The sequence below is a fragment of the Gracilinanus agilis genome, chromosome 1 (genome assembly GCF_016433145.1).
Source record: "Gracilinanus agilis isolate LMUSP501 chromosome 1, AgileGrace, whole genome shotgun sequence".
Lineage (NCBI taxonomy): Eukaryota > Metazoa > Chordata > Mammalia > Didelphimorphia > Didelphidae > Gracilinanus > Gracilinanus agilis.
Window position 1 is genome coordinate 397,016,201 of NC_058130.1, and position 24,031 is coordinate 397,040,231.

General features: G+C 33.5%; 1 protein-coding gene across 1 annotated transcript in view; it reads right to left on the reverse strand.

Moving 5' to 3' along the window:
* The window catches only part of DCC (DCC netrin 1 receptor), a 941,371-nt gene that overhangs the window by 762,617 nt on the left and 154,723 nt on the right, over positions 1-24,031 (reverse strand). Inside the window, 1 exon segment of the mRNA XM_044681552.1 lies at positions 6,365-6,649. Within this exon segment, the coding sequence (XP_044537487.1) occupies positions 6,365-6,649 (285 nt within the window).

A 24,031-nucleotide genomic window follows, 5' to 3' on the forward strand; every position in this document is an offset into this window, starting at 1 on the left:
TTTCAGATATATATATATATATATATATATATATATATATATATATATATATATATATATATATATAAAAGCTTCATGAAGTTAAATGGAAAGAACCACCAAAAAACAATGGAAATTGAATCTTGTAAAATTATAATGACTAAATTTTGCCCCAAAGAAGACATATGAAATAATCTATGATCCTATCCTTGCCTTCCCTTCTTTGAGCAATTAAAATCGAAGTCCCTTTTTGCTTCTGAGGATTGTATTTTTTATTCTAACTTAATTCAAATACGTGTAAATATAGGAATATATATAATAGGAATGTAAATATAGGAATATATAATAGGAATGTATATATTCCATACATATACACACATTTTATGTATGTATATTTATTACATATATATGTATACACACACACACACAGAGTGACAGAGAAATACAGAGATAGGCAGTTGGGTAGGGCAGTTTGATACAATAGATAGAAAACAAATCTTGGAATCAGGAAGACCAAGGTTCTAGATCTATCTCTGACACATACTGAAAATCATTTAATCTCTTTGTTTCCCTACATAAGTCTCTAAGACTGAATCATTTAATTGCTAAATATATCAGAGTCAGGGAGAGAAAAAAGATAGACAGAAAATATAAGTAAGATAGAAAAATATAATCTTATTAAGTAATATACCAACCTAGAATCATTTCAGTGAAACTAATTTATATAAAATGATATTCAATAATATAATAAGACAATTAAATAAAAACAATATGACCAAGGCTAATAGGCCTCAAATTTAGTTGATTACAAGTAGTGCAATAGATCGGACCACCAAATGATAAAATCAATTCAATTTGATTATCAAGAAATCTGAAAAAGAACTGTTAATGCACATTATTATTTTAAGTAACCAGGTACTCAAAATGATAATTCAGCAACCTAATATATAACTCAGCAAATGGACTTTTCTATAGCTGAATAAAATAGACTTTATTATAATAATACAGGTCCTGTGATATGAACTATATAACGTAATAAACTGTATGTCATAAATAAAAGTTTACATGAAAACAAATCCACAGAATATGTTGGCAATTCATTAATTAGTCTGACACTCTATACTATTGAGTTTCCTACTGTTCTGATGCCATTGTTCCTTTTCTCTGTCATTGTCTCAACATCTTTTCTCTACCTTTTCAAATTCTGTATATTTTGCCTTTTTTCCCTTCTTTCTCAATATTTTTTCCCTAGGCAATTTTATTTAATCAGATAATTTCAATAAAAACTTTATGCAAGTAAAAATATAATTCTATTCCTCTAGTCCTTACCTCAAATCCTTGACTGCACAGCAATATTTCCACAATACAGTATTTCTTTTTATTTATGTTATTAATTAATAATCATAATAATAATTAATTGTTTTTTTAAACCTAGTCTTTCCTCTGACTTCAGTCTATTTGTTAGTGGTATCACCATCCCTGCTGGCTTCCTTGTTAAAAAAATTTGTATTATATGACTATTCCCTCTTTCTCATTTCTCATATATAGTTAGTTATTAGACCTATGGATTTTATTTCAGAAGTAGCTTACAAACCAATCCCTTAACCTTTATACTCATTGCTACCATCTTACTACCACATGTTCTCTACCTGATCTGTTCCAATCATTTCCTCACAAGTCCCCACTCTTTCTTCTACATAGCTCAATATACCAGTATCAACTTTTTTTTTATAAATAGATATGGTCATATTACACCTCTGTACAAAACACTTCAATGATTACCTATTGCCCATCAAGTATTGTTCAAATTCCTTTGTCTAGTATTCAAGTGTCCCTATGATGGTGCCACTCTACTTTTTTGTGCTTATCTCATACTAATCCCATCTACAAATGAACTGTAAGCTTCAATCAAATTAATCTATGGAATGTGCCCTAGACTCTCTATACACTCTAACCTAGGTTAGATTATGACTTGCATCACTAATACCTTCTCCTTTCCCTACTGCTTCAACCTTTCTTTTGCTAGATTCTTACTGATTGTGAAGTTCTAAAATGATGACCTCTATCCAGCAAGTCATTCTTGATGCTTCCCAACCAATAATGAATTTTCCAAATTTTAACTCCATGAGTGCCAAGACTACCATATTATCTAAATTTTGTAAATCCTGCCTGTACCTAACACATTGCCCCACATACAATTGGTGTTTCAAAATGCTTGCAATTAAATTGATTTTTTCTAAAGAAAACTGAATTTACATATATTATAAGCATCCACAGGGTGTTAAATATATGTAAGTCTTCTTAAGTCTTCAAATATTTTTATAACATTAACAGACAAGTTTGATTATTTACCACTTTTCTAAGCTTTGAATAGGAGCAAATAATTTCAATGATAAGAAAAAGTCTATTTTTTCTGGAAAACCACCTGGTTAATAATCTTCTATAATTTAACCAGGTAATAAAATTAGGTGCTGACAGACATTAGCATTCTAAAACAGATAAATGGTAAACACAAATGTCAGAAGTAAAAAATTGTCTTGGACCCATCTTATAGAAATGCAAGTAACAACATGTATTGAAATACAAGTAACAATCTCCTGCACCCTGATCTATGCACAGCTTAGAAGGATCAATAAATAAAAGGGGGGGAAGTCAACTGCATTTGAACACTTGTCTCCCTCTTCTTTTTAGCTTGCTCTGTGTTGTTGTACATAAAGCATCTGGCAAACACAATGCTGCATATCAGTAGAGGAAATTATTCTATTACAAATGAAAGCAAGATAAAAAGTGACTTGGCAAAGAAAAGCTTTAATAACTATGAAGCTTATTGTTTTTTATTGCAAATAGAGAATTAGCCATTTTTAGACAATTAATTTTATAAACAGCATTTTATCAAGATTGGCTCCTCCCATCTCTCTCTCTCTCTCTCTCTCTCTCTCTCTCTCTCTCTCTCTCTCTCTCACACACACACACACACACACACACACACACACTTCCACAATTGGTTTTAAGTCATGTTAGTGATAAGTTGAGCTTCTATATTAAATGCTTTTCCACATTCTAATTAATCAAGTGCTAGAAAACTGATTGGGTAATAAACTCAGGAAGCTTATTACTGCCAGAGCTTATAACAAGTGGATTTTAAAAAAAATAAAAAGCTTCTGAAACACTTACAAATGATACACACAAATGGTTACTATGAGAAGTTGAGCTGAAAAATGCCTTTCAAGTTGACACACCCTCTCCAATACTATCCCTTGGGGACATTGTTAGCAAAAGAATAGTGGCCTGGATACAAGATAACTCTAGTCCAGAGAGGCAATCCCTCTATTCCTCAGTCTGGTCTTGATTTAATTCAAAAGTTCCTCCAGTACTTCCTATTTGGGGGAAATTATTCTATGTGACGAGGGTGATAAAATGATGAAAATAACATGGGAAGTGTCAAATTAAGGCATTTATAATCTAGTAGGGGAAATAAAACACACACACATAAACACACACACACACACACACAACTGCAATCTGGAACCAAATCTAGATATAACTAACAGAAAAAGTTCAAAGGAGTGTGTCTCTACTTTTTATGGTTCAGATTTGTTAATATTGGTTAAATAAGGGAAGTGGCATTTGAATTGAGCTTTGTACAATAGATCACAGCAATATAAGAGTATAAATTTAGAGCTGAAAGTGATTTTGAATGCTATTGATTTCTACCCACTCTTTTTATAGATGAAGGAATAAGAAGTTCAAAAACTTGCCCTAGTAAGGTAGTATGGCTAATAAGTGCTTGAGGAAGAATTTAAATCCAGATTTTCCTGACTCCAAGACTATCACTTTACTCTCTGTACTATCTGTCTCCAATGCTATGCTTTCTCATTGCCTTCTGGCTGGTAAAGCCATTGGGGAAGTTTATTCACAGAATGAGCAAACACACAAACACAGTGAAACTTCATTCCAGTCCTTTTAGTCAAACTCTCTCATCCCAGCCACCATAATGACTTCTTTCAACTCATAGGGAATATATTATCTAAACAATATTATATATACTTAATACCAGGACTAAAGTAGTAATTTCATTGATATAAGGAACTCCCAAGTGAGATTTCCTCTATCAATGCAGATTAGCAGCTTTTCTGCATCTCTGAGTTGTAAAGAGAAATGAGAGGTTCAATAACTTATCCAATGCTACTCAGCCAGAGTGTCAGAGGAAAGCTTGAACTCAGGTATCGCTCTGGCTCTAAGGTCAGCTTCTTGTTTATTATACCACAACTGCTATGCATTTGTTTATTCTGTGTTATTATTATTATTATTTTTATACTTATCATTTAATGTCCATCTAACTTCCTAACTAAACTATATGCTAGTTGAAATCAGGGGTGTACATTCCTCGTGTCACCAGTGTTTAATGTAGAGAAAGAACTCAATACATTTTTCTTTATCATACTTTATATTTATCTGCCTCATAAATTGTATACAATTGTTCATTTTAGTATTTGTCTTTTAACATCAGAAACAGAATGGGCATATCAGAGGCTATCCTTTGCCATTAATGGAAGCATTACTATGCCAAAAATCTTTTTCTTTTGTCTCCAAGAAACATTGTCTTATTGTCTTAAAAGTAAAGCAAGTCCACATTTGGATCCAATTCCAAAGAAAGCTCTATATAAATTTATGGTCATTTATGGTCATTGTTCTCTGAAATATCTAGGATGAAATCCACTGTAGATATTAAGATTTCTCTCTCACATTAGCACCAGAATCTGACTGTATATATCAAGCAGTATACTGGTGGCAGTTCCAACAGACTCTCAAGAGCTGCTCATTCATTATTTAAGTATGAGCATTTATATATCTGAAATCAGTAAACTATAACTCAGAGCTTGATTGGCTGTATTGTTGACTGTTTTACACATAAAGAGATAGAGGAAATGTTAATAATTCCAGGTAAAGTTAAAAGTGTGTCATGTCTCCTCTTTTATTTTTTTCCTTCCAGTGAAACATTTTACTAAACACTTACAAGCATATTCCTGCATACAATTTATGGTTCTAAACGTTTACCAATTTCTGGGTTTTGGCCAATTATGTACTATTAGTTGTTGTTTTTTTCAATTTCCTCTTATTTATTACTTCTACTAGCATGAATTCCCAGCAAAATCCACCACTATTCTTGGCTTTGTCTTTATATAACCCTGAGAGACAGGTAATTTAACCCCAAACTGGATTGAATTGCATTGATTCAATTGACTAATTTTATAGTACAATGTAAAAAACTGATTTCCTTGACTTTTTTGTTTGGTTATATGCATAATTGGTTCTATCATTATGACTGAGAATAAACATCTAATTCGATCAGCCTAGTCGCATTTTTTATTTTTTAAATCCCAAGAGAAATCGGTTGTTCAACTGTATTGACCTGCCTGTTGTTTGATTCAGTTCATTGTTCAATTCAATCAAAACAATTGTATCAATAGCCCTATATAGATAAAAGTTTCAGATTTCTGTTCATCGAATTGAATAACTGTTTTTGCTCATGTAGACACAAGTCCTGTTTCCCTCTCATTTTAGCCTTTTGCTGCAAAAGCAAAGACTTCATTTGGAGAACTTCCTAATTAATCATACTCCAAAGACTCATCCTAGATTTTCTTTATGTTATGTTTCTAAGGCTGAACCTATGGTTTTATTGATATATAGAGCTCCCAATAAAGTAACTCTTATCAATGGAATTGGGAATTTAAAACTTTAAAAGGTTGGTTGAACCACTAAGAAGTTAAGTGATTTTTCTCAGAGTAATAAAATTAGAATGCATCATAAATAAGGTAGATATGAGTCCAGGGCTTCCTGACTTGGAAGCCAGGTCTCTGTCCACTATATCATATCATTTTTTTGGTTCTATTTTTTTCTCATTTTCTGAAGTTAGCTAAGGAAAATGTTAACTTATCCTATCCCCATTTAGCATTATAACCTAAATTATAACTATTTTGAAATATGCTAAAATGAAGGGGCTAGATTATATGACTTTTAAGATCCCTTCTAACTTTAACTCTATTATAACCTGAGAAAATGCAATGCCCATAAAGTCTTATGAAAAGCGGTCCCCTCTTCAACCCTAAATGAATACAAATAAAGAAACTGTTAAGTTAAAAGATCCACTCAAATCAATCTCTCTCTCTCAGACACGCACAGACACACACTGTTCTTCTAGAAATCTTGTTTTATAAGAGATGGAAAAATTCTTTAGGTATACTCTATTGAAATGATAAAATAAAATGGACCTAAATTGATGTGTTGACAATTACATATGAATATTTAGCACTAAAATAAGTTGAGTCAGGAAACTTCCAAAAAATAAAATTCAGAAATGGCTGAGGAAGAAAGTATATGGTACCTGACAAAATTCTAATTTCTGCTTCATTTCCAGTTCTTGAGCTAGCTGGATTCCTGGCAAGGCATCGGTAGATTCCATTGTCTCCTGGTTGAAGTCTACTAATCTGTAGAGCTCCAGAGGGCAATATAACAATCCGAGAATCACCAGGATTCAGAACTAGATCTTCTTGGTTCTTTTGCCAATGTATTGTTGGCATAGGCTCCCCTACAACTTCACATTTTAATAATACTGTGTCTCCCATGAAGGCTGTGACAGATTCTGTTTGAGAAAGAAACCGCAATGGCCCTAGGGAAAAAAAAAAGGATGATAGTTTATATGAAATGCAATTATAATACATATGCACAGAAAATATGATTTTTTGTTAATTATTCTAAGTAAGTAATACTTGGACTAATATTATGAGGTCATAGAGAACAAAGGATTCATAAATGAGTAGTAACAATAATAAAAAAAACACATTTTTCCCACAGAGAGAGAAACAATTATGAACACTTTCTGACATATTTTCTTGAGCCAAACATTCACCTCATTATGTCTACATGAGAAAGGGGTTTCTATTCTATGATGAAAGAAGATATTTAAATGATGATACTTGTGAGTAAACCTCAGTGAAGGAAGTTATCTTAGGGGGAAAGTTGAAACTAAATAGTCTCCATGGCCCCTTCTACATGGAAATCTAGAATTCTACAACTTGCCAAGTCAAATGTTTGAATGAACCATTGGAATAGCAAAAGAACTGATAAATCGCAGAATTTAAATATATTTTATAGCTCATCCGGTGATAAGAACTTTTAAGAAGGCTATTCCTCACTACTATTTTCTGTCTTGCTCTGATTCTCTCTTGGTCTTTCGGTTTCTGTCTCTCTTTCTCTGTCTTTCTGTCTACATTTCTATCTATCTATATCTGTCTTTCCTTCCTTTCTTTTACTGTTTTTTTCCCCTTTTCAAATCTATATCTTTTTTCTCAAACAGCTATGGAGTATTTTTATACTTAAATCAGAAAACCAAATGTATTCAATACCCTACACCTACCTGATTCCTACTAGCAAAATTAAAATAGGTCCAATACTTGAAAAATATTGTTATCCTTGGCCTCCTCAATTCCACCTTCACTCCAACACTACAGATTGATTTGAACAACCTAACACCGTCTACACCTCCAATTCTCTTCTCTTCATTTAGGTCTCAATTTAAAGTAGCAATCTATATCTCTGCTGGACTTACCACTGGGTGAAAGCCAAAAGAAATCAATTAACAAATGTACTGGCTCATTGCTCAAAGTCCAATCTGTAGGTTTGCTGTGTAGCCTGGTATAGTCTACTAAAAAAAAAATCTTGCAAAAATTAGTACTGATTAGCATAAATATGAGCTGTTCCTTAAACAGAATACTTTTCAAAGTGTTATATTGGAAATTGTAGCATTTAGATTTTATATAAAACTTTCAATTTTCAAAGTGCTTTCTCATAATTTTTTAGGTCCTCTCCTACTCTGGTATACCAGTGAATGGTAATACAATGATTTTTGAGGGGGAATGAGACTTTTTTCACTCTAAGAACAGTTAATATTTGAATCTTAGGTGAAAAAAACTCAGCTAAGACTTGACTTTAAAATACATACTAAACTACTGGGAAACTTCTAGTTCAACTCACATTTATTAAGGGCCTTCTGCATGTAAGATATAGTTTGAAGCATTGAGTTTACATTTTTTAAGTGAGTACATGTAATAAATTTATAATCTACTCGTCATGGTCTTAGATTATGATGAATGGAACTGACCTAATTGATTTGTAGTTTTCATACCAATTATTAAAATATGTATATATGTGTTTATGTATTGAGTGGATAAAATCCTATGGGATTAGGGGAACTATAAGATGTCAGGGGTCAGTAGCGATGAAGTCTCCCTAATCCCAGGTCTTTGGAGACACACACACACACACACACACACACACACACACACACACACACACACAGAGTTAGGCTTGACTGGAAGGGAGGGGCTGGAACTTATGGAAGTGCTCCTTCACCTCCCCATTACCACTAAGCAGTCGGAAGTCAATTGACAGTTTGGTAATGGTGGACAATCTGGCTTGATAACTTCTGGACCTAGATGGTAAGTTGAGAAAGGCTAAACTCCTTATGATGATATCTTTCTCTGAATTATTTCCTCACAGGATAGAATTGGTGAAACTTGATGTCTTAGAAGCTCACTGACTCAGAGGTTAGGATTAACTCCAGGGCCACCAGTAAGAGGAATTTGGCTAATGGAGGATGTATTTCCCCATAATATCTGTACTCAGACACTGTTCTTAGATGATAAAGGTTTAATGATAACAGGGAATGGGAAAGAGGAAATGGCTTAGGATTTATAGGTAAGGAAAAAAACTACCTAAACAGTTATGTCAAAAGTAGCCCATCCCCCCAAAGGGGGAAAAGTATCTTGAATGGCTGATCATCACTCTAAGCCTCAAAATATTCTTCTTACTAAACCTAGATAGCTAAACTAAGGTGGACTGTGGTATTGTTTGAAGGTCTAACAAAAGTAAAACCACTTTGGCTCTCAGTGACTGAATGGCTCAGGTCAGAGCCACACAGATTTCAGAGACAACACCCAGATCAGGATCAGGACCCAACACCCAACACCCAACACCCAACACCCAAGATCCTGCAAGCCAGGTGTCCTGCCTTTTTATACCAGGACTCCAACTGCCTTTAACTGCCCCCTCTCTTAGAGTTCCGGGGGGCACTATGGAATTCTGTGCTGCAGCTTGAACCCCTCTATGCAATATGGATTCCACAATCTGAATAATTCACTTCTTTGCTAGAATATTCAGAATAATTCAGATAAGATGAAAAACTCACCACAATGTAAAATTTAACCACGAAATATTTGGCAATCTCAAAATAAGCTAGGTATCTTTTTGACACATGAAATTAGCAACATCATTTCTGGCATTTTTTTTACTACAAAGGAAATCCAGCTTTTTGAAAAAAGTAACTCATGAACTACAATGCTAGATTCGCATCAAAGGTATTCCTAATAGATTATTGGATATTAGTACTTATATCTTATTGAATTGAACCTAATTCATAATCATTGTAGGACACAAAAAGAGTTATAGGCCTAGAATTGCATGTTAACTCTTCAAGAAACATGTGTAAATGCAACATACCATTCACTTAAATTTAAAGATAGTCATAAGAAAGAAATGCATTATTTTAAAAATGACTTCAGTGAAGGCTGAAGGATCTTCATGTGCTTCTTTAAAGAATGATGCACATACAACTCTAAGTGAACTCTTACCTCATACAGCTAAAAATTAAAAAAAAAACCCTTTAGTATTGGACAAGAAAACTGAATTATATTAGAGGTTAATTTTAACTTGTCCTTTATTACACAAGTAACAAATCCCCAAAGTGGTAACTAAACTCAAGAATCTCCTAAATTCTGTGGAATTTCTAAGACATTACTTTTACCTCTGATAAAGTAAATAAAAATTAGAAAACATAGTCACTGCTTATTTAGAGATTAAATGTTAAGAAGAGTGTATGACAGAGACAATTGTGAACACAATATTACCTTAGAAAATTAAGGAAATAAAAAATAGTTTTGTGAGGTAGAAGGGGAAAATTTCAGTAAGGTATGGAGAGGATTTAAAAAAGACTTAATAGTCATGTGTTAGGAAATATCCACATAATTAGCATTAGTTATACTAAAATTTTATAATATATCAAAATGGGAAATCAAGTTAGTGAGAGTCATTTTTACTTGGGTAATAATCTAAAGTACAGTGAATAGTCAAAATGGTTACTACTGTATCAGTCTCATAAGTGGTTAGGAGAGGGGAGTTAATATGGTCATGAAAATGCAAATGTACCCTTGAAAACTGGCTAATTTGTCACCTTAGGCATGTCTGTCTACTAGACTACATATCTGCAGTGTTGACAAAAATTTTCAGTTTCCCTCATGCATTAATGTTTTTGAGTCAAAACCAAAGATGGACATTTAATAGAAACAATTATTTGTTACAGACTTGTCTTCTTAGATAACTTCAGAGATAGAACATATGTCAGGAAGGGTATCTAGGAAAAAATCATGGCCAGTATTATCAAAGAGATTATGAAGACTGAGATAAAGTCATTAGTGTAAAAACATCATAGGTAATCTTGCAAATATGTTTCAGCAGAGTTGTGAAGATAGAAACTACTTTAAGATGCTAATAAGGGAGTGGGTGGTGAGGAGTTGGAGACATCAGAAATATATAACTCCATAGTTTTTCTTTTTTTCCAGTGAAAGGGATGTGTATAAAATTTAAGAAGATTGCAGGGACAAATGCATGTACTTTAAAAGTTTGGAAGGCCTTTAAAAAAGTATGGGGAAAAACTGATAGAAAGAGAAAGATTGGCTGGGACATTAATTCCAGATGTGGCATGAAAGAGACAAAATAGGATGGAATCAAAGGCTTAAATAGAGATGGTAACTGTGATGAAGAGAATAGCTGCTCATTTCAAAAAAAGAGCATAAAGAAGAGAACATGTGGAGAGATTTTGAAGTATGGAGTGTAATGCAAGGTGGCTAACAGTAACTTTTTGCTTCTGTAATTTCTAACAGTCACAAAAAGTCAGTTAAACATCTTAGAATCTTCAGAAAGTCAGTTAGAACTTAAAGCTAAAAATAGAGTTGAAGTTCCAACTAACGGGGCTTTTGCCTTCTGGCTTTCACTGTGGCTGCAGGCTTTTGCTTTGGCTTAACGTGTCAGCTTTGGCCTAATTGCTTCTGCCTTGGCCTGAGCTTATTTTGTTTTGGGGAAATTTGGACCTATCTCATTTCTCTGGACCTCTCCCTAATCTCCCATCTCCATCCCTCCCCTTCCCTGAATTTCCTTTGGGTCCTGGTGGAAGGGAGGGCTTGGTGATTGAACATTGTGGGTTTAGTTTCTATAGGCAAGAAGAGTATCCTCAAATAAGTAACTCCTAGTTTTAATGATTTGATAAAGACTTTACTTACAAGGCAGTCAAATCTTCCTGACTGGGAGAGCCGGACTCTCTCTGTCTAAACCTCTCCACCACCCATCCTTCACCATCACCCTCTTCTTAGCAGCAGTTAGAAACCCTGAACCTCTCTCCCCTTCTGACTGACCCTGGTATTAATAAATCCCCTTGTTACCTATTCAAACCCTCTGGTGAATCATTGTGTTGAAAATTAAGACAAGGGCTCCAGGGGAAGGAATCATTTTTCCTTTATTTTTTGAAAGAACTGTGGGCATCCATCTAGGTAGGAAGTACCTACCTCAAGACTTCCTCCAGCCATCAGTTCAATTGGCAGGGAGGGGCCCTTTTGACTCCTCCCTCGAGAGACTTTGAAACTAAGGAGAGAAACCCTCCAGGCAAAACCTAAATATTTCTTACTGGCCCTAATTTCCTCCCTGCATCCTCTGTCTCAAGCCTCGGAGAATAAACCTGTTTGAGCTGCCTCTCCTACATACCCCATTTCCTTTATCTCCTATATACCTTCCCTTACCTTCTTTCCTCCTCCAATCACCTTATAATTTCCTAATATCCCCATTATCTTTCCTCACACCCAAAATGCCTCCGTTGACCTACTCAGATTACCTTATTTACTTTCTGATAACAGGAGCAAGAAAAAAAAAGTGATATCATGACAGATGACTTCAATTTTCTAAGAAGTGTGGCAAGTAAGATCACCTGGTTAGAGATAGATGGTGGATCAGATATTATAACTTAAGAGAAAAAAATTACCTAGTGTGTTGCTAAGAAGACTGGATTGAAATTAGATATCATGAATTTATACTAGCCTCACCTGGTATACTTGTGTGGTATTTTCTAATGGCATTTGATAACAAGAGTAGGAACAGAGAAGGTGTTAAGGGCTTGATTACACAAAAGAGTACAGTTCAAGATTCCTTGAAATCAGGAATAATTATTTGAATCTGGTCTTATATCCATGTGAGATTTATTATATAGGCAAGTTATTTCGCTTCTTTCATTCTTAGTTTCCTTATTTGTCGAATGAGGACAACACTTACCTCTCAGTATTATTATGAGAATAAAGTATAACATATTTAATAATTTGCAAAACTTGGAACACTACAAATTTTAATTGTTGTTGTTGTTATATAAGAGGCTAAGACATAAAAGTGGTGTAGAAAAATTTAATAATTGAACCTTTAAATATAAATTCAGGGAGAAAGAAATTAAAAAATGAGCCCAGAACAAGAATGGATTGAAATACCAAAGGGAAAAAAAATCTGAAAGTGACAAAGGAGACAAACAGTAGATTTAGAAGTTAAGCAAAAGCAAAAGGAATGGAAAATAAATTATGATCAGAAAGAGTAATTTCAGTGATTGACATCAAGGAATTGGAACGGTCCTGAGTTATGGTCAACTCTACAAACTGGTAGTTTGGGTAGAATAAAGTAAAGTTAATGGGAGTTGTGTGTGTGTGTGTGTGTGTGCGTGCACACACACACATATGTTAGTGGGCATATATGTATATAGATATGTGCATACATATATGTCTATGTATGTATATTAATACACACATATCCATAAATCCATACATAGAAAAGGTGGTGAAGAGAAAACTGAATCCTCCTAGTCTAGTGAATTGAGGATCTTGAGAGAACGAATAATCTATCCTGGAGAGTAGAAAAAGATACTTCTAGAGAAAGTCAGGTTTCTTTTAGTAACAAATTATGGAATACATGAGACAATGACACCTTTAATGAATGATGATGTGTTTATATTAAAGCAGGAGTTATAGTGGGAATGATAGAAACAAAATAGAATATGGATTGGGAAAAGAATTGACATGGTGAAGAACTGAAGTAAAGATGAGGCAGAATAATTAGAGAAAAACATTTTGATCCCAGGAGATGGAGATTGAATCACCAGGGATGACATGGGCATGAGTTAGAAGTTCTCCATTCAAACAATGAGGGGAAAGCATTTGATCAAATGTGGTGACAGAGAATAGATTTAAAAAAATCAAAACCCCAAACCTCTATATAAGTGATTTTATGAATGTTCATGATTTGATCCTCTGAGCACCTGTAAGTAGCATGAGGAGGATGAGGGAAGTGTTGGCCTTATACATACACAGTTCAGTAATTAACCAGTGGTTGATCCCCAGGAACAGAATAGACTCACAGGAAATACCAGATATTTAGCTTCATGCCAAAATCAGAGGATAATCTGCAGTTAAGATGCAGTTCCCTGTATTTTGAGCAAGCACAAAGTAGTTCCAGGTATTTCAGGCCTTGCAAGTTCAGAAATCTTAGTGAATCTAGTTTGCTGAAACTGGGGCTATTTTTAGTTGATGCTTTAAGATTTAAAACGGACTTCATAAACTTTAACTCACTTGATTCTTAACATAATCTTAGAAATAAAGTACTGTCAAATTCACATTTGACAGCTGAGGAAATGGATTTTACAGAAAACAGGTCACTTGCCTATGGCTACTCAGTAGTGGAGTCTTATGATTTACTAACAAGTTTAATACCAATTTTAGTAGCAAGGTTTTAAAATTTTAATTGTTTATTTATGCAGTGTGCTTTAAGTACTTTCCCAGTGTGCTAAATAATGGGCAAAGGCAGACCTGGAGGTATAGCTCCCTTTCAAGAATGAAAAATTTGAAATTGAAAGAAACAGTTTCATTGATGAGAAAAAGTTAAAGTTTTTTAAAGAGTTTGATGGAAGTACTCAGGGAACTCTTCGGCCAATTTTGATTTTAGAAGATATATATAGAAGATGGAGGCAAGGGCAGTGGGTAAATACAAAAAATAGGACAATAGTGTTAAAAGGATTTTATCAGAAATGCTTAAGTTCAACATGAGTTAAGAATAGTTAAAATGATAAGGATAACCAAAAGTGGATAAAGAAAAAATTATCAAGAAAAAAGAGGGGGTATCTGCGTGGCTCAGTGGATTGAGAGCCAGGCCCAGAGATGGTAGGTCCTGGGTTCAAATTTGACCTCAGATACTTCCTAACCATGTGACCCTGGGCAAGTCACTTGACCCCCATTGCCTAGCTCTTACAACTCTTCTGCCTTGGAACCAATACACAGTATTGATTCTAATACAGAAGGTAAGGGTTATAAAAAAAAGAGAGGATTAATAATAATAATAAAACAGATAAGACTATTACTCAGAAAGAATGGAAAAAAAAATAACTGACAACATAGAGAAGGTAGAACCACGTGGTTATTTTTTGTTTCTGCATTTTCTGCTAATAATGATTTTAGACTGGAAAAAAGACTGAAATAGATGACCAGTAAGGAATTAGCATACAAGATTAGGGGTATAATAAGACAAGATTTAACTGCTGTGGATAAAATCATGTCATCTGACCTAAGTCATATCCCAGGGCACTGAAAGAACAAGCAGATATGAATTGTTATTCACTTTTCCCTTTCAAACAATTAGAAAAGTATCCTAGATCAAAGAGAAGCCAAGTGTGTCAATTAAAAAAAAGTGGGGAGAGGAAATTAGAATGTCAAACAATCAGGATTAGATGCACCTTACATTAATAGTAAAATTCTAAAATATATCATTTAAAAGCTAGCGAACATCAAAAAATAACCTTTTATCAGTAAAATATCTGCCAGAATATTCTTATTAATTTTTTTCTGACAAGGCTCATTGATCAAAGGAGAATTGTCCAAATACAACTTACCTGAATTCAGAGAATCATGTCAAAGTTCTAGATCCTATTCTTGTGGGTAAGAGAGGGAAATACCAGCTAAACAATGGTACAGGTTTGAGGATTTGGAAATAACTAATTTGAATGATATAAAGAATAATCTTAATGTCATTGTTTCCCTAGAATGTCCCTAGATTTATGCCAGTCTCCATCTATTTAATATTTTTAACAATGGCTTGGATAACATCATAAATTGCATCATTATTACAGAGGACATAAATCTGCAAGTGATAAATGCACCAGATGAGTGAATGAATGAGAAAACATGTATTAAGCACTTACTACTATGTTAAGTACTGGAGTTAAGTGATAGCTATAGAAATACAAAAAAGTAAGACAGACTCAGAACTCAGAGAGGTACATTCTAATAGGGAATATAAGGGAAGTATATGTAATTAGAAATTTGCATAGTGGAAACAAAGGGAACTTTATTGATGTCTTTTCTGGAAATAATGTTGTTGTTCAGGCATTCAGTGTAAGTTAAGTCTTACATCAGTCATATTTGACTCTAGGTGACCTCCATGGACCATAGCTATCCATAGGGTTTTCTTGGCAAGGATGGTGGACTGATTTGCCATTTTCTTTTCCAGTTGGACCTTTTGTAAGGGAATTAATGTTTAAATGATTTACCAAATGTCACACAGGTAGGAAATATCTCAGGCTTGGTTTGAACATGGATCTGGATAGAGTTGATTTCATTAGTACTTCCACAATAAGACATTGAAAGGAACAGAGGTTATGCAAAATGAATAAAAAAAGAGAGATGAAGAGAATGCATGATAAGTCTGGGGGTACCTATACATGGTGAAAACCCAGCAGTCAATAATGTAGGAATCTTGTATAGGTGTATAACAATACTGGCTTAAAAAGCGATGTTGATGGATTAAAATGTTAAGCCCAAATCAAAATGATTAAATATAATGGGGATGCACTCAAAGTCTTATGCTTAGGTACAAAAATAGAATTCAAAAATGCTAGAGATAGAGTTAAACCATGATTTTAATGAAAAAAAAAATAAGGTGATAGAGAATTGCAAGCTCCATATAATTCTTTGGTATGGCATGATGAACAAAATAGATTGTCTTATAAATTTAAAGAAAATATATAGAATACAGCAAGAGAGAGTTGATAGTCATGATACTCTAGTTGGAAAATATCTAGAGGATTATAGGTTAGGTCCAGAGAAAGATAAAAAAATAATGATGATCATGCTGTATAAGTTAGGTTAAAATTCAAGGGCTATCTAAATTGGAAAAGTGATCATTTTAGGAGGATATATTAGATGTCTTTAATTATGTGAAGGTGTAGCTAGTGAACTAGAGATTCTTTTTAAAAATTTGTTTAGTTTTGTTGTTATTTTTTTTAATAGAGAGAAGATCTAGGAGGTATGGTTTAAAATTACAAAGGCAGATTTAGACTTCATATAACAAGGAGAAAAACAAGCAAAGTTCCTATCTTTCCTCATTCTGACTTAGTCTTAGGTTTTTAGACTTATTTTACAAAGCTCATCTTCACTCACACAATGATCTTGCCAAACTGAACTAATTGATGTTCCCCAAATTCAACAGGTAATCATCCAATTCCATGATTTTCTTTTATCCTGGTTTGCTTTCATGGCAAGAACCAACTATCCCTCCTCTTGTGTTTCTAATAATCCTTCACTTATTCAGTGCTCAACAAAGGTATCATATCTCTTGAGAGGATTTTCTCTCAAGATTTTCTCAAAAAAATCTATTCATTTTTTATTTGCTTAAATATTTATATTCTATATTAATTCCATGAGGATATAAGTTCCTGGATAGTAGAGACTTTTCTTTTTAATTTTCAATATCCATTGCATGTAATAGGTACTTAAGCTTCTAGGTGAACTGGTACTTTTCAAAGGTAGTTGTGAAGTGGTGGTTCTTCCTAACTAGAAGTGCTTCAGAAAAGAGTGGAAGTCCACTTGATCAGTAAGTTCTAACTAAGTGGGAATTCTTGATTAAGTATCATTTGGATTTAATGTTATTTGGGGAGATCAACTGAGGATTAGAATTAGAAGACAATGTGTTACTTTTCAAGTTAAAGTTATAAATTGCCATTGCTCAGATATTTTTCTAGAATGTTATGAGTTAATATAATTAATCCATGTCTATGCATTGGAGAAAGTCCTAAAATAAGTTGATGGGAAGTGGGGAAAAGAAATTATTTCTGCTTTTGCTAAGAAAAATTAAAAGACCTATATTGTATATATATGGAATCGACTGACAAATTTCTTTGGCAAAGCATACCCTTTTCCCATACATTCCTCTCAATCTGCTTTTTCTCTGACACTTTTTAAGGAGGCCTATGTTTTAAATCTGAACTTGCACATACTATGCTGTTAATTTGAATTTTCACATACTGATATATGAGACTAGATGAGGTTCTGGCCTCTTCATTATCCTAGGAACTGCCCTGCTCAATGCAATAACTCTTTCTGGAGAAAAAAAAAGCCTTTTGATAAGAGCTCAGTTACTCAGACTTTCCATTCATGGGGGACAAAACCCTTCACTAAAAATAAGAACAACATTGTCTCATACATTTACATTCTAGACTAGTCATATTCTTGGAAATGACTACATTTTCAAGCTAGAATTCCTTGAAAATTCTCTCATCAAATCTCTGGGTTTTCTACCCAACCTCTTGAACTACCATATGTGGTTATACCATATTTTCGTTCAAGGATTATACTAATTTTCACAGATTTATCCAACAGGATTACTGTCACTACGGTAGTGGGAACATTAATCACAGCAGCACCAAATTTTTTTCATTTGGGGTTCTTTCTTTGTGAATACAAAAAATGAGGCAAAAATCACCATGGCAATGAATGAGGTGCTGCTAAAGCTGCAGTGACATAAAAAACAAGTGGTTCTCTGCTTTAGAATAGCAAGAACAGTAATTATCAAAACTACTGGCTTGAAAATACTTCTACCCTGACATGTATACCATATATACACACCACAACTGGAAAAATTTCCATCAGATTCTGAGGATACAAGGAAAAAAATGAGTTTAACTATCCTGGAAGTGTACAAGAGGATTCATTTAACTAAAATTCATTTCTATCTTTTTAGAAGAAACACTGAGAATTAAGCATTTTATACTTCAGGCTTATTCCAAGATTTTCTCTCTCCAGGGACGTTCCTTTCCCCCTCATACTCTCCTTGTGGGCCTCTACTGATCTTTAAAATTCTAATCTGAAAATGGCTAACTTCTCTGTTTTGCCTTCTAGTCTGGTTGGCAGAATATCAGGATTCTCATCTCTCTACACAGAAGGTCTAATTATTAAGCAATTAAAGTTCATTTAATAAAGAAGGGCTTATCATTTGGGGGACAAGCCTTGGGGTTGGAAACATGCCTTACATTTAAATATTCAGCAATTTGCTAACATTCAGCATTATAGCCAGAGGACAGTGACTTTAAATGCTTTGTTTTCTTCAAATTAAAGCCTGTATGGCAGTTCACCTGGAAGCAAGACCTTGTTTGCATCTCTGTAATTTACACAGTAGCCAAAGGGGAAGGCATAAACGTAATCTAAGAGAGCACATCCAAGAGTCTTAGCTTTCTTATCAGTTTAAAAGAGGTGGACAGTGAACTGTCAGAAATTTCTTTCAGAATTTCTCCTCTCTATCTTCTACATTAAGTTCTCCTCTCTACCTCTTGAAGTTATAATTTCATTTTTCATAATATTTTTGTGAGATCAGAATTGGTTTTATTGGAGAAATTACAAAATATTACTCTCTTAAAGAACTGTCTAAAGGGTTTTCATATGAACATCAAAGAATAATGAAGAATTAGTAGTGTATAAAGGGATATTTAGAAGCAAGAACACCTGGATTAAAATCTATTTTAGAGGGTTACTAGTTGTGTGGATTTACCTTGGTTACTTAACTTTTTTGTGCATCAGTTTCCTCATCTGTAAAATGAAGACAATAATCCTAATTCAGGATCAAATTAAATAGAACATGATAAATACCTTGAAAATCTCTCTCTCTCTCTCTCTCTCTCTCTCTCTCTCTCTCTCTCTCTCTCTCCTTTCTCCTCCCAAACATACATAAATATAAAAGAGAAAGAGAGACAGAGTCAGAGCTAAAACTGATAGACAAATGATAGGTACATAGATTTGATAGATAAAAAAAGAGAGATGATAGAAAGAGAGATAGCATAATATAATGAATATACCAGAATAAGATTTTTGATGATTTCATTGTTTCATGAGACTCCCAATGAGGAAACTTTCTGCCAAGGCAGACCAACACTTATTCTGCAATATATAATTTTAGAGATTTGACTAGAACCTTCAGAGGATAGATAACCTTCCACAAGTAACATAGCTTGTACCTGTCAGAGGTAGGATTTAAACTCAGGTGTTCTGGAGTCCTAGGCCAGCTCTTTATTTTATATGTCAAGTTGGCTAAATACACTACCTAAATATTAATAGATGCTTGAATATATAAATATTAAATCAACAACAACAATATTTAGTTCACTAGAAGAGAAGGCAGCCTTACAGGCTTTTTAACAATACAATGTTTCCAACACAGACATTAAAATCATTCACGATTCCTTTAAAAACACAAAAATATAAATAATACTATTCCATGTGTCTTTGATAAATAAACAAGTGTGACAAAAAAAATCTCATGAGGTTATATATTCGCCAAAGGTATTTACTACTGTAACAGCAGAGTGTTGGAGAAGAGACAAAGTATAAGAGGAAATCCTTAATTTAGGAAGACATATTAAAATGATTATTATTGGGGCAGCTGGGTAGCTCAGTGGATTGAGAGCCAGGCCTAGAGACGGGAGGTCTTGGGTTCAAATCTGGCCTCAGACACTTCCCAGTTGTGTGACCCTGGGCAAGTCACTTGACCCCCATTGCCTACCCTTACCACTCTTCTGCCTTGGAGCCAATACACAGTATTGATTCCAAGATGGAAGGTAAGGGTTTAAAAAAAAATGATTATTATTATCTATGAATTAAAAAATAAAAAGAACATATACTTGTAAAAAAAACAATTTTGAAAGTCAGAAGTGTTTATATTAGCTCAATGGTCTCCAGAGGTCCTATGATTAAGCATGTTATTTTCCTATGGACAAAGAGGAAAAGATATGAGGCACATATTAATATGTTTTTGTACATGCAAACAGTATGGAAGTATTTTGTTTGACTATTTTTATTTGTTACAATTTTTTATTGTCCCTGAAGCTTTTTTGGAAATGGGGAAAAGCTAGAGGAGAGATAGTAATAGCCCCATAAAAATGGATTATTAAAACTTTTTTTAATGAAATGTTTAGATGAAGAGATTTAAAGTTCAGAAGTGAAATAAGTATGAAATTTTAAAAATAATGTGTGAAGTATATTACATAGCTTTAGTCATAGTTTCATGTAAAATCATATTTTTTGCATTCTGATTTATATATGGAAATTATCTTTTGGTGCTTAATTTCAGAATAAAAAATAATATTTTAAAAAATAAGAAGGAAACCCAAAGACACATACATGGGAGATGGAGAATAATCTGTAGGAAATAGCAGTAGGGAACCATAAAGTTCATGAAGGAGGTATAAGACATTAGGAGAAATCAGATGGAGGCAAATTGTAAAGATCTATAAATGCCCCCAAAATGAGTTTATATTTTTTGGTCCTAGAGGTAACAGGGAGCTATTAGAACTAATATAATTTGAGAGGAGATACCATATTCATACTTATACTTTAATAAAATAATTTTATACATGTCTGGAGAATTTATTAGGGTGAGTTAAGAGATGAGGCAGAGACAATTTAAAAGGCCTTCAATAATCCAAGAAAAAAAGAGACAATGCCCTCCACCACAGTAGCAACTGCATTGGAGAGAGAGAGTGGGATATATAGAAAAGATATCATGGGCCTTATAAGGACATGATTTGGTATCTGGTTGCCTTTATGGAATTACTGAAAGTCAAGAATCAAAGCTGATGCCTAAATCAATAAGAGGATAACAGTGCCTATCAATAATAGAGATATTCAGAAGAGAAGTGAATTTTGTGACTGAAAATATTTCTATTTGGGACATATTGAATTTGAGATTATTATAGGTCCTTTATTTAGAAATTTAGAGTTTACAACATTCAAGTGGTGCTTGGAAGGTAGATAAGGGTTAGATGTGTAAATCTGGGAAACATCAGTATAGGTATGGTTGGATTGGAATTGGAATTTATTTGGGATGTGTTCAGATTAGAATTAAATTCATGAAATGATCCAATTTGTAATCCTATTTCCTAAATATCAAATATAATTTTTACTATGCCTTTGATTCAATGTGGCCACAGGGAAATCAGCATCAAGGTCATAAGTACAGGCCAATACCAAGATAAACATTATCAATTTATCTCTCCAGAATTCTTACCAAAAGATAATGAGGAATGTATCCTTGGAGGGAATTGAAGAGATAAAAGATCTTGGGTAGATGTTACCAAGCATCAGGGAAAGTCCTAAACATAAGTGTTAAGTTTCTCAATAAGAGTTCAGTCTTCTGCACAAAAACCTAAATAGGTTCTAAATAGAAACATCCACTAAGGAGCTGTTGAGATCTAGTCCGGGTCTCTTGTCCAATGTATCCTTTATTGACCTTCAAGTTTTGGTAAGTGTAATACTTTCTTTGTCACTTATACACATTTTATACAATTACATTAAGTACCAATAATCTTATTAATACCTGTCTGTTATTGTTTTTATAAACATAATCATTAAAATTTTCTTGAGTGCCTTAACTTCATTTAAATTTGATTTATTTTGATTTTAAGAAAAAAATTAGTAGCTTTCTGCATTATATAAGTTTTCTTATCCTGTAATAATGTTTTTCTGAGCATATGTGTCAGATAAAGCATTACAACTAGGCGATATAGACCTATTCTGATATAGTGAATTCATGAGAAACTATTACCAAAGTAAAGGGACTAAACCCACTGAAAATTCTTCTCTTTTGGTGGAAAGAGCTAGTTGTTGCATAAAAACTCATGGAAAAAAAATAAGAGCAGTTGTGCTTAGATAAGTAAAATGATGGGATGCTCAGAAGAGTGGCAAAACAAACAAAAACAAAAGGGCATTGTCATCTGATATAAAGCCCAAGACTTAGTTGTAGGGAAATTGAGGAACAGTAATATTTTCACTGAATTACAAATGTTGTAGATTTAGTTATTAAATTGAAATTGATTCTAAACTGATTATCCAGTCCTATCAGGAGGAGGAAAGTACCTCCTATTTCATTAATATGAATAATTGCCTTTTTATTATTTCTAGAAATAGAAACTGGGTATCATGTATATAATGGTTCCTAGAAAAATAGCAGTCCTTTGAATGGTGCCATAATTTATTATTAGTTTTATTCATATTATATTTGTTTGGCATAGCTTTCCTATCAATAGAAGTTATTTCTCTTCCCAAGAAGACATTAGTAAGCTAGATTCAGAGCTTATGGATTGGAACAAATGAAGAAAAATCCTTCAAAGTAATGAGAATTCATTGTAATAAAGAAGCTCAGAGTAGAAGGGTCAGCTGAAGGCCTTTATTTTAGTATATCGCTAAATAAAAGTAATTTTTCCAATAGTAATAATTCTAGTAAATCAATCAGCCTGACTCATTTCTTTCCCATTCACTCTTTTTTTAGTGGTTGTGTTGTATGTGTGAGTGTATGTTTCTTTTAAAACCTATTTGGTGAACTGAAATGCCAGAAAACTCAGTGGAAATAATAATTTAGATTAAAAGCATCTGGTAAATCTATATAATTTAGATTTAGATTTAGAATTACCTACTGGGAGAAAATTGAAACTAATGAAATATATTTATAAATATTGTACAGTGAAAATGGAAAACCAAAGAGGGAATTTATTTCAATGGTGGATATGTATGATTTAGAGGTCTTCTTTATTGAGGTACTTAAATCAACTAAATATTTATTACATTCAGTCTAGTTTTTAGGGATTTTACCAATGTAATAAACTGTAACCAGTGTATCCCCTATGCAAAAGAGGAAAAGGCTTAAACTTAGATATTTAGATAAGGTGAAAACCTAATATGAGGGGATGGAGATTAGTTGGTCAAAAGAATCTATAGTGAGAAATAAATAGATATATCCATATATAAGGCAGGTTAGTTCCCTTACTATTTTCAAGGTAATCTATCTAAAAATGAAAGAAAGAAAGAATAGACAAACCTCTTATGTGCATTGAGCTCCTTCAAAATCATCTGGCTATGGCAAAATGTCAGTGAATAAAGAAAGAATTCATTGTTCTTGGAAGGAAATCACTGATTTGCAAATCATTCTCATGGGTCCAATTGCTCCATATGGTAACTAGGTTGAGGAAAGGCAGTAAAAGGGCAGGACTTGGCAGGGAAAGACACGTTTTCAATTATTTAAGGGGCTTCAGGGAGAATTGAGGGAATGGGGCAAAAAAGGGGGAGATCTGGGACTCATACTCTCTTTAAATAGGATGAGGCCTCTAGGTGTTGAAATTTGCAAAATCTTCATGGATTTTTCAAAACTGAATCTAGTACTGGACTACAGTAATGATATTTTGCTCCTTGGATTTATTAGTAGCCTCTGAATGGGATACTAATAGATTTTACAGACTAAAAAAATGTCTGTTCCTTCCCTTCAAGAAGAGCTTATAGAGGCTCTTGAAGCATTTCCCTCCCAGTACTTTTTCTGGCTCTTGAACTTTTAAAGCATGGTGTCTCCATCCAGAAATTTCCCTCAGTATCTGGACCTGCCTTGCTATCTTGCCATCACTTGAGCTTTCCAAACCTCAAATATTCTTCCTTATTTTTCTGAATTTCTTAAACTAATTCTTAGTGATTCTCTTCTCTTCCCAATAGTGCATTCTTCCTAGAATGTCCATTTTGTGGAGATGCCTAGATTTTATATATATATATATATATAT